The sequence below is a fragment of the Gavia stellata genome, chromosome 2 (genome assembly GCF_030936135.1).
Source record: "Gavia stellata isolate bGavSte3 chromosome 2, bGavSte3.hap2, whole genome shotgun sequence".
NCBI lineage: Eukaryota > Metazoa > Chordata > Aves > Gaviiformes > Gaviidae > Gavia > Gavia stellata.
The window spans coordinates 62,201,479-62,213,669 of record NC_082595.1 but is presented as its reverse complement, the minus strand read 5'-3'; the positions used below and the strand labels follow the sequence as shown (position 1 = coordinate 62,213,669).

The window sequence follows — 12,191 nt, the reverse complement described above, 5'->3', positions numbered from 1 at the left end:
TAGTGTTCCTGGAAGGAAACAAGGCACCCCTAATCTCGATCCCTTCAAAGAAATTATAATGTTTTTGAGACATCTAAGAACACTTTTTTTTTCCTTTTGTGGTAGTAAGTATTTCTTCAAGTGACTTGGAAAAGTCTAAATAAATATATATACACACTACATCTGTTGTACCTGAAGAACACACGAACATGCTTTCTCTCTTCTCTCTTTCAAAACGTGTAGCCATCTCTTCTTGGCTGGCTTCCTCTTCATCTCTACACTCCTGTAGCTGCTTCATTTTCTCCATAAGAGCTTCAACTTCACAGACAGACTCTGTAGGCTTGAAAAGGAGAGAAAAACATTTCATTTCCATGTAACAAGAACTGACAACGATGGCAGAAATCGTCAAGCCAGAAAATTTAAACGCAAGCTGTGTCCTTCATCTACATCTTCAAATACTGATTTTTCAACGAAAACAGTTCTTGAAAGACATCTGTACTGACCTAACAGTTCACATTTAGCCATCATCTTTTCTCAGTTAGATCCCTGGTATTTTTAGCATATTTCAAGAATCACAGCTTTTTGGAACAAGTGGTTCTCACACTAAAATTAATTTCTCATACTTAATCTAAATGTTTAACAACTGAAAAACAAGGAGCTGTAACAGAAATTCTTACAGAGGAAGTAACCACAATTTACTACCCAACTGTATTTTTCCCCTTCTCTGCTCACAGAGAAGAAACATATTGGAGGAAAAAGGAAGAGTGAATGTAATTGCAGATTTAACGAAGCCTTAAAGGAAAGCTAGTGCAAGATAATCTTATTTCACAAGAGCTGTTTTAACACCACAACACACTATTAAGTCAGTATCTGGTCTTGTAAAAACCCATCAGCAAAAAGCTAAACAAAGTTATCTTCACTTTACACAGTCCTGCCCCTTTCCTCTCTGCCTTTTGCAGTTTGCTCCTTCAGAGAACCAGCAAGCTCCATCAAACAGAATTTAAATGCCACCCACACCATTGCAGTAAAGTCTCACAGGCAAGGAACCAGCATTGAAAATACCCTGTTACCACTGTTCTTAAACCAATGCTTAGGTTCACATCTTGCTTTTTGGTAAGTGGAAGCAAGTACAGATCTGTGAGCATAACTGCTGCAGGCAGGAAATACTGTTTTAGAGACAGAGTCAGAAAATTGGGAATGATCTGTTGTGTGATGTATCACAAACACCTCAAGGCAACAAAGTCAAAGACTGGAATAAAAGGAAGAGCCAACTTTCCACTGCACCCATGAAAAAAAGCATTCCTGGCCACTGCTGCTCAGGACACTTATCATGAACTAGCTGGGGCCAGGAGTCGTCTCAGTTTGCATGACAGTTTGAATGACGACAGACCAAAAAAATAGAAAACTGAGAGATTGTATCTTTGTCTCTCCCTTCAGTATCGTCCCCCAGCTTACCAGTGTCATTTCAACTTCCCCTAAATGTATCCTTTCAACTAGTTAGCCCTCATCTGGATTAGGCTAACCAATCGCAGTCTCACCGAACGAAGAGAGACAGGCACCTCCATGCCTGTTTACAAAGAAACTACTACTATTGAGAGAGGTTGTTTGTTCAGACAGATACTTACTGGAATACTTCCAGTTGGGCTGGCATGAATTTCTTCCACCCCGTGGTAACCATTTGTAATATCGCATATGCAATAGTTACTGACAGAAGGGGGCCTGAAGGTGTGACCCCCTTCACAGTCGATCTCTGGGCTGATTCCACAACCAAATGTGAAGGAAGCAAGGGAATGGTAGTGTGTAAGGAGAACGACCGCGTGGATCAGCTCTGCCAGGGACCAGCTGTTCTCTTCAGTCTTCAAAAGTTGCTTCAAAAATAATGCAAGACAAAAGTATTAAAGTAATTAAAATGATCCCACTTTAATGCAGTTCATCAACACATTTCTTTACCAGATAAAATTATTTTTCCAACGTCCACACTTGCTTCCTAACTCTCTGCTGCCATTAGCATGCTCAGTGTCCTGTTACCAGGTGACCTGCCAGCCAGAGACTCGTGTGGTTAAGCCACAAAGGAGATGACGTCTCTCCCCTCTCTGGCCCTCAGCTACTGAATTAGTTCAGGTTTCTATTTTGCACCATAAGATCTGTATTGAGGCCAGACTGACTTGCATTTAAATTTCACACCTCTGATGAAGAAGCAACCACAACAGTTACATGTTTCTACAACTGGTCTTTACAGTCTCAGAAAACCCTGGCAACTCCTTGCGCATCAGCTGCGTAAAAACCTGGCATCAGGGCCGGGCTCCCTCCTTCTTGTCCCTGTGGGTGGAATGCTCTACATTTGACAAGAAGCTTCAAACCCCAACTTCCCCTTCAGGCAGGAAAGTGTGGGAGGTTTGGGGCCTTCTGGCAGAGCACGCACCCTCCCCCATAGCCCAGCGTCCTGCCTCCCAGCAGGACCTGCTGCTGCCTCTCCACCTGGCAGACAGCACCGAGGAAGTCCCAGCACCCACTTCCTCCTTGCTAAGGGTAAAGAGAAGCACAGCGGAGTTGGTCTGGTAACCATGGCCAGACTGCCATGAGTGCTGCCGTTGCTGCACATATGCTGCACACATCCTCGAAGCTGGCTGATCCGGGTAGCCCTCAGAGGAGGGGGCAGCAGAAGCAGCTGCTTGCTGGCTTCTTGGTGCTGCCGTCCTGGCTGGCTTTTGCCACCACCACTCCTCTGGGCTGTTCTGCCAGCCTGCTCCCTCCAACCCAGCCTGAAAACTAAGCATGTGAACCAGCAGCAACTGAAACAAAAATGTGGTGATTGGTGTTCTGCCTAACCTCTGGCAGCATCTCAGAAATGCTCAGGGGCTTCTGGCTACTGAAAGCACATGACTTAAGGAAGTGCACATCTGAGCACGTCGTCATCGCACCAACAGAATTCTGACATGGCAACTCTGAAATGTCAGTGTGTTGTAAATTAAATTTGTTAGTCATTGAAGACCAGTTATCATCATGTTAGTTTTACAAGGGCACAAGTGTTATTATATTGTGCAGTATCACAGTGATACAACACTGAAATGAAAGGCAGTAACACAGAACATCTCTCGCCCTGTCTGACTCTGTGATTGCATTTACTGAAAAATAAGAGTACATTCACATTACTCCATGGAGTATTTACCTCGATATGTTCCTTGGTGATAAGCCAGGGTCGGTGAGCCAACATTTTGTTCAGTTCTCCTAAATTTTGCAGTTTTTGAGGTGCATTTTCCAGACCATTCAACCATTTAGGGTCTCCACCGACGTGAAGGAAGTCATTCACATGAAGGTTAACAAGGTAAGAGCACTGATGTCGTGCTGCAGCCTAGAAAGGGAAACACAATTGTGATACAGAAAACAATTACAGTAGGTTAGTGCTTTATGACAAATACGATAAAGTCATCATTTCCTCAAAATATTCATGAGTAAGACTTGCAGTGATGAAAGGCTGAAGTAAAAAAAATTGGGATTAACACATCAGCCTGTTTTGATTATTGTTCTCACAACGTAAACATTCCTCATTCATATACATTATAACTATGCTGGCTACAGGTGCAACATGCCTATACCGAGGGAGAAGTACAAGCATAGGTTTATTGTATGTCCTGAAACAAGTATGCCATACTGCATAGTACTCTCCAGCAGGGAAGAAGCAAGCTGTCTCTAGGTGAATCTTGACCAGCTAAAACAAAAGCAGGTTTTAGAACACATATAGCAAGAGAGACTAAGGGCAGCTTTTCAGCAAAGAGAAGACCCAGTATCATTTACTCAACCAATAATACTTTCCCCATCAAATTAAGACACAGTCTAAAACTTTAATTCAACAGGCAAAGACCATTGCACTGGCAGATTGGAAAATTATGAAATCAACCACTTCTGGCAGAAAACTTCCTTAGAATTTAGAGATTCAGAAACGGATGATAGGACTATTGAGTTAGAGGGAGGTGCATTCGATAGGACACACACAGACACGCGCACACACACAAACAAGCTTTCTTGAAAAACAGTTTCTGAGATACTAAGGAAACAAAAAATAAACATTTGTCTTATTTTTAAAACAGATTTCCACACCCCCCCTTTCTCACAGTCCTACCGAAACTATGAACATAAAGTACTGGTCTTATGAAACAATTTGTAAACCAGACACAAACCAACCTACTCTGCTTTTCCCCTTAGCTCCTGATGAAATGCCTCTCCAACTAAAAACTGCAAAACACAGTAATAACTGCTATTAAACAAGACCAGAGATTGTTGCCAAAGCGCCTGTTTCTGTTTGCTGCTTTAAGTTCCAGCATACCATTATCCCGATGTAGTGTCGGTAATGAAGCGGGAGTGGACCATCCATTTGCAGTAGATAGTGCTGAGTTTTTAGAAAGCTTTCAAGATACTGTGGGTGGAAAACCATCACCAAGGTAACATTGTCCAATCGGCCCAGCGTAGCAAAAGAATCTGCAAACAACGTGTGCATCATGGCGTCTTCGTTTCCCACTTGAATCGTCTGATTAAACAGAAAGAGCAATTAGCAATATTGTCTAAGTACCACCAATAAAATAGTAAATAAATATATTACCACAGCACCGAGAGGTCCCAGTGAAAGGAATTCTATTATAAATCTATTAATGGCATTAAATCAGTACACATAAGGCAAGGCACAGAAAATCCTTTTAATACCTCTCATTTAGGAGATCACCAGTGGTTATAAGAGCAAAAGGGAGATTTTTGCCTTTACACTTTCTCCTGTGCAACCCTGACTTCTCATTTTTGACTGTCTCACCTTCACTTTCTTGAATGCACCAAATTGATCTAACTTAGTTTATTATTACAACAACAAGGTAATTGAATAATTATTTTCATTGAGGAGAAAAGAGGGAAAGAAGTAAAAAACTTGCTAAGGTGACAAGACAGAGAAATAAAAGGAAATTGAAGCTTAAAGCTCTAAAATTCCTAGAAAAACACAGGCATATTACTACCTTTTCCTTTGCTCCAAATTCTCTTACCAGACGATCAGGAGAGAAGCACCAGAAATGCTCAGCCACAGCACTTTGAAGCTTCTCAGATTATTCAAAATGGTAGAGACAGCTCAAAAAAAAGTAACCCGAGAGCAGGGGGGCAGGTGCCTTGTGGACCAGTAGGAAATTACATTTGGATGTTCACAAGGAAACAGCTAATCTCACAGAAAACACAGCAGTACAGGAGGGGTCATAACTATTCCAAAGCTCCCCAGGGCTCTCACTGCTTCTGTACACTAGAACTGTGGCCAAAGTCTCACCAGGACTGAATGTGATCGCAACTGAAAATGTTTTGCGGCTCAGCAGCTGTCCTGAAACCAAATGTGGGTTACTACTAAAAGGGTGTTCCTTAAAAGCACAAAGTTCACTGTGTACTTGAAAACACTACCACACCTCCTTCTCGGGGATGAATCTGCTTGGTCCGTGTCCCAGTGGTCTAGGAATTCTTATTCCAAGTTCCTAGAAAAGAAAATTACACCATCTCAGCATTTAGTTATAAACAGCTTTTAAGCTGTGGTTGCAAGAAAGAAAAGAATCCTCCATTCAGAGCTGGGCTTATTTGGGTACTTGTGGTACTTTTACACGGGTACTTTTACTAGTACCATTTGTACAAATGCAAATAATTTTTTATACAAGTGCTTTATAATTAGCCACACTTGTTTACAGTGTACTGCCCCACTCCAGCAACAAAAAATTCCAACAACAAAGGCCCTGCCAACCAAAGAAAACACACACAAATTTACATGCACACACACCCTACAACCTGGTTCACAGAAAATGCTGCATAAAGCATATCTTGGCAGGGTGTCCAGGACAAGGAGTTCAGTACATAGCCGGCTGCTGTGTGGTTATGCCACTGATACAAAACGAGACTGGTGTGTGTGTGTGTACATCCGCAGTACGCCAGCACATAACACTCTGTGCATCTGTCAGGAAGTGAAACAGCTGTAACCCTAATCAGACTTCTTTTTCCCCAACCTCAAAGAGCTCTTAAACTGCTGAAAGTACCTGATCTACATTTGCATCTGCTTACTTTTCAAGATAGGATAAAAAGCTATTCACATTGGGAGGGAGGGAGAAAGGGGATTTTGTCAATCAGAACAGCAGCAGCCATGTCCTTGCACACACTTCTGTGGACATGTTGCCTTACAGGTAAGAGGGGGGGTTGGATACCCCTCCCTCCAGCAGTTCACTACTTGCCCTCTCCCTCAGCTAGATGAAGCTTTCTGCCAGGCCTACAGCACTCTGGGCCCTTTGTGCAGCCAAGGAGCAAACTGCATAAAAGACCTCGGTGCATCTGTGTGTTAAACCGTTCCCTATAGAAGGGTGGGAGCCATGGGTTCAAGGGCAGCTTCTGCATTTGGCACCGAGCAGCCCTCAGAGAAGGCACAGCAGCATCCACGAGGCATGTGCCGAAGCAGGACATGGCCTTACCTCGCACATTCACACGTGCCCACCTCCCCATCGCTACAGAGGCTCACTTCTTCATGTGCTCAGCACCCACTGCAAACCAGCTCTCGACAGGATTACTCCTCAGCCAGAGGCATGGCTTCCCCAGGAAAGATGGGAGCCCTGCCACCCGAAGCAGCTCCCAACGGGCCAGCTGATGGCACGGCGCTCTTACAAATGGAGGGTGACCTGGGATTAAAGCTGGGGATGGAGCTGAGTGCTAAACACTAGGCTATATATGTAAACTAATAGTTTGGGCTTCTTATCTGTTCTCTCTCCCCCATCATCTTTTGAAACACATCCATTGCCTCTGTTCCATAGCCCAAACCACTTGTTTTCTGATGATACCAACCCCATCCAGGTTCTCAACTGGGTTTAGTCGAATAAATACCCTGTATTGAGCCAGTTCAGGCCACACAGAGCACAGGGGCACCTTCAGCTGTTTTAGGCTTCAAGAGCAAACGAAGCCCCTAAAAGCTGCCTGCCAAATGCAGTTTTTAACTTTGCTACATTTTCCCCACATAGATAAAGGCTGTTATAAACAAGCAATACTGGTTGCACTCACTATTGCACTTTTTCTGTCTTTAGCTGGGGTTTCTGTTTGCATGAGTTCATTGCACGAGAAGCAATTTTATTAATCAGTTACCGTTCGCTGAACTTTCCCCTAAGATTAAAAAGCAGCTTCAGAGAGCCGGAAACAATCAGCACAGGTCTAAGTCGGAACTACCAAAGCCCATCAGACTCTGACAGTCTCCTTAAATCCTAAATCAGATGCCTTCACGTCTCCAGTCTTATTTGGCTAAAGCGAGATCAAAGGGCAACTCTTACTACTAGTCTTTTAACATTCTCCCTGGAGCAGTAAAGTTTGCAAGGTAGCTTTTTCTGGCTGAGGGTCCCAACATTCACAACCAAATTTTGCCTGTCAGCCAAGTCTCTAGCAATACCACTTGTAAGATGGAATTTATATCTTAAAAACACCCTCTCTCCTCAAAGCTCTAGCACAGCTTCTTATCTCAGCTACAACTACACTAGCAAATTAGAGAAACATCTTACATCCAAATGACAGCAAGGAAAAGAAGCCTGTACGCATCATTTAACTTAGCAGATGTCTGCAGTTGTCTGCCAACTCAAGCTCTCCAAGAGACATACCTTGAAGTTTAATTCTTGAACAACTATGTTTCAGTCTTCCCCTTTCCCAGAACAGTTACAGGAAGAAAAACCCCAAGATTTAAGAACCTGAGATCAGCAGGCTGCTAACATATTTTGCCTCACAATCTAAAATACATCAGTATCAATACACTTCACAGTTTTTTAAAGCATGCTGATGTCAAACTATGATTACACTGCATATAACAGGTTACATTACTCTCTGCAAAGTGAATTATGGTTTTTTGAAGGATTGAATAAGTTGCTTTGTTTTCCCTCAGGAGAGAAAGCATGCCCCTGAAATCATGTCACCAGCCTAGTACTTGAGAAACTTGGGTTCAAGTCTCTGTTCTGACAGAGACGTTGCAAAGGATTTGTGAAGATGAGCCTCAGTTTCCCATCTGCAAACTGGGGGTAAATATGTTTCTTCCAGGGGGTGCTGAGAACAGAAATAAGCTTGTTGTCATAAGATGCATGGTTACCACAGTCATGAGAGTTGTATAAATTCCGACTTACTAGAAATCTTCTGAAAATTGTTATTCAGTTACAAGCTATGGCAGATCTTTTCAAAACCACTCTTTTTCAGAAGCAGCTTTTAATCAAGTTCTCCTAGTACTTGAAAAATAGCAGGCATCTCTGGGTGCTCCCAGTATCCCAACATTTCAAGTACTATATAGACAACATAGTAATAATTATCAAAACAGTCCTAGAGTATCTTCCCTTCGTTTTGAACATATTTCTATACTCCATGATGCCCTTCACTAAGCCTCCATCTTCCAAATACATTCAACTCAAGGGGCACTGCTCTCCAGCTTTCCCGCTTAAAGGCAAGACCTGCATCCTGACCAGCCACACCACCATGTCTCTCTCCTGCACCTTCCTCTTAAAGAAGTATGTCATCTGGACCACTGACAAGCACTCAGCGAAGCAGCTGGGGCTAGGACGAGCAGCAGTTGCAAGCAACCTATATTTATTTTGGGTGTTACAAAAGTACAAGCAACTTTAATGTGATTCCAGACCACCAAGTTGTACACTAAAGTGACCTACTTAGTGCTTTGTTTTCTGCATTAAACTTCTCCTGGCTTATTTCCTCTTGTTTGTTAACCTTGCCACACCATTTCCATTCAGTCTAAAAACTCTGCAGCTGAATACAGCTCCAAGCTCAGCAGAAAGCCAACCACAACTGAGTCTTTAGGTGCAAGTAATACATAATAATAATAATAATAATGCATCAGAGGCACTCCATCTTCAAAGCCAGAACATAAAACTCAGATGGCTCCGAAGCTGAGCACCAAGGGTAGAACGGATTTCACCTTCAACACCCAGAAGGTCACAGCTAAGTGGAGGTGGGCCTTGCCAGGTGGCAATCCACTCCACTGCTCACCTTCCAGACGTACGTTGACAGAGAAGCAAGACTTTAGCCATATAAATGCTGTATTGCTATGCTGGTGGAGATGACCTTGGAAATCACAGAAAAGCCTCCTCTTTCCCCTTATGTAATGTAACTTGTATTTCTGTACAGCCACTATTATTACTTCCATGGGAACTATGTTTACCAGATACCTACCATTTCTGAATGTACATGTCCCTCATCACTGCTATAGCTGAGCATCTCATCTCATGCATTTAATTCCTGCAACATTCCTGTGAGGTAGAGCAAGTGTATTAACTCCATTTAGAAAAAAACCTGCGAAACAGAAAAGCTACATGTCTAACAGAGGCTGCTACAGAAGACTGGCAGCTTGAGCTGAGATCCCTCAAGTCATGGGCTAATGCCCTAACCATCAGACTGTGTGCCTTTTCAGAGACTTCTCAGCCAGGAAATACGTTTTACGCAAATTTACACCAAGAAACAGCTCTTCAGAGCTGAGACAGAAGAGTTAATGAGACAAGTCTACAAACTTAATTATATACTTCCCAGTCACCATTCTCCCTCACCAGTGTGGCCCACTTAGTACATCCAACTCCACAATGACAACCAGACCAAAAATCTGTAGTAGATGTATATATACGCTCAGAGAAGACCACTCCAAAAACACAAACACTTACAAACTCACTCTACTTACAGCTTTTCTGTATCTTAAGACTCTGTCAATCAAGCCCACATTTAGGTAACCTTTTTAAGCATCTTGACAAGACCAGCATTCCTATCAAATTTAAGTAAAAGCTTGAGATGGAAAATTGAACTGCAAATGCTTAGAAGAGGTTTCTAAATACTTAAAAGTACAACATGCATCACCTCTGCTAGTAATGGAACATCATCTGCTTTGGTTCTCAACTTCTTTAAAATATAAGTGAAGAAAACAAATAGTCACTTCCAAACAGATACCCAATATCAGAAATTCCATCTGGAAACACTGAAGCAGAGTTAAGTTACAAGCCGAGACGCAGGGCCTCTAGAACAACAACAGTTACCTAACCTTAGCTACAGCTCTTGCTCCATAGTGCACCTAAAATGCTTTTTCAGATCCCTGTTCCTCCCCCACCACTGGCTCCTGGCAGCTTATCACAAAACCTCTCCCAAAACTCAATTACAGTTTTGTCAGATGAGTATTGGGGACTGTTACCAAATTGTTCATTTTCCGTCATTCAGGATTCATGAGCTGAGCACTAGCTATGAACCACAATCTTCAGACTGCTTCCCTGGTGTTAGCACAATGAGTCATTTTGCTCCCCTCAAGTACAGTCAGTACCAATATCAAATGTTGTATCTGAGATCCCAGAGAGACTTATTTGCATACTTACTTAAGCCTCCTCTAAATGGCAAAAAGAACATTTTATCATAGACAAGCCACAGGCAAAATGAAAATATAATTATCGATTTACTTCACTAAACCACATTTGTATTAACATCTTCATCTGAATCATCTGTGTCCTGATTAAGCACTAAATGCTAGATTCAAACAAAATTGTATGAAAATCACACACTGTAATGCAATATAAAACAATCTAAAGGAAGGAACCAGAGAAGGGAAATGGGTTTGAGGTGACCTTTTTTGGAGGTAACATTTTCCTAGATAACCAGTGATCATTTTACATAATCTAAGCGCATTCCTACCCAAGCTTAGGGTTAAGAAAGGCACGATGAGCTGTGGGTTAAAAACTCTTCAACACAATCTCCTATAGTAGAATTAACCCGCGCAATATGCCAGTGCTGAAAATTCAGCTTAGTATACTATGGTATGCATTTAAAGCTGACATTAAAAATACCCATTTAGAGCTTTATATGCTTATAGGATAAAATGCCTCAGAGCATCTAAGTGTCCAAGAAGCTCACACTGCATTTCCAGGGGAGGCTTTGGCACTTACCAGTCTAAGACGCCTCGTGCTGCTGCTTCACTCATTGTGTCTGGTTCCTACTTCCCCTTTAAAGGTCACGGAGACCAAAACCTTACTGGTGGTGACACTGACAGGCTACACATTTGGAGTTTCCTTGTTTAGGATCTTAACAACAATGACTGGCACAACTGGCCTCACAGGACAAGTTACTTACCACCAAGCTGATACATACTCAGCTTAAAAGCCGTATTTTCAGTTCTGCTAAATGCAGTAGCTACTGTAGTTTCCTTATCAGATGGTTAGCTTTTGGAAATGAAGGGATTAAGATACAAAGAGTAGTGATTAAATATGATTATTTTCCTACAAACACACAAAAAAAATCCCGCAAATCCTACGAGTTTTCTAAATGTGGGGGTAAGCAGAACTGGCAGTTTTTCCTATTTTATTCATTTACTTAATCCAGAAGCAGTCACAACAATTGCAGCTTTCTCAAACAAACCATGATTGATGTTAAAATGACAGAAAAATGATCGCAGAAATGGTCACGTACTCTAAATTTTTGCACTGGTTCCATTTTCTGCGTATCTTAAACTATCATTCAACTGAAGCACCGGACATGTCTGCACTTGCATGGATTTAAAGAACTGAGAACAAGTACTCCCCCCTCTGCTACAAAGCACTTTGTTCTACAGACCATACTGCTCTTCACTAGAATTAGAGCACAGCAAACGTTGAACTGTCTCTATTTCACAGAGAATACATTATTCTTATATGAATTTAAATACTTATTTTAATTTAAATATCAGTAAGTGTATTTTCTCTGAATGTCTCAAAGTCCTTTGAAATACCAGATTTTAAAAACATCCCCAACTAGTTTATGTGACTTGATTCAAGACAGAAATCAAGGCAAGCGAGTGTGTGCCCAAGGTCACACACCCTGTTCACACTGGCAGGAATAAAAGCAAAGCCCAGACTACTCAGTCTCCAGCTCTTAACACCTCTTCTCTGGTCATCTTCTAGGACCGAGCAGTAAGAGCAGGTCCAACTGGAGTAGTCTAAAGGCACCTAAGTACTACCTATTCTTCCTCAGCAGTAATAGCTCTTCCTCAAGTGGTTTTGTGACACAACTGCCTAGAGACCACAACCCAATTTACTTTTGATATGAGGTCACTGAAACCAAGAGGCTGAATTTCAATGATTAGTGCCTAGCTTTTCTATATGCCAGTTCTGTAATGTGTACAATGAAACAAAAAGTATTAAAGGGCAAAGGATTTGGAAGGAATGTCTGCAATTTCCATGCTG

At 42.0% G+C, this 12,191-nt stretch overlaps 1 protein-coding gene across 2 annotated transcripts in view; it reads right to left on the bottom strand.

Moving 5' to 3' along the window:
- The window catches only part of SESN1 (sestrin 1), an 82,264-nt gene that overhangs the window by 4,324 nt on the left and 65,749 nt on the right, over positions 1 to 12,191 (bottom strand). Inside the window, exons 2-6 of one of the 2 annotated variants that reach the window (XM_059829031.1) lie at positions 5,409 to 5,474; positions 4,304 to 4,504; positions 3,149 to 3,331; positions 1,605 to 1,847; positions 172 to 319 (exon numbers count right to left, since the gene is read on the bottom strand). In XM_059829031.1, the coding sequence (XP_059685014.1) occupies positions 172 to 319; positions 1,605 to 1,847; positions 3,149 to 3,331; positions 4,304 to 4,504; positions 5,409 to 5,474 (841 nt within the window). The remainder of the gene's footprint in view (positions 1 to 171; positions 320 to 1,604; positions 1,848 to 3,148; positions 3,332 to 4,303; positions 4,505 to 5,408; positions 5,475 to 12,191) is intronic. The other variant, XM_059829039.1, reaches the window with a different exon arrangement.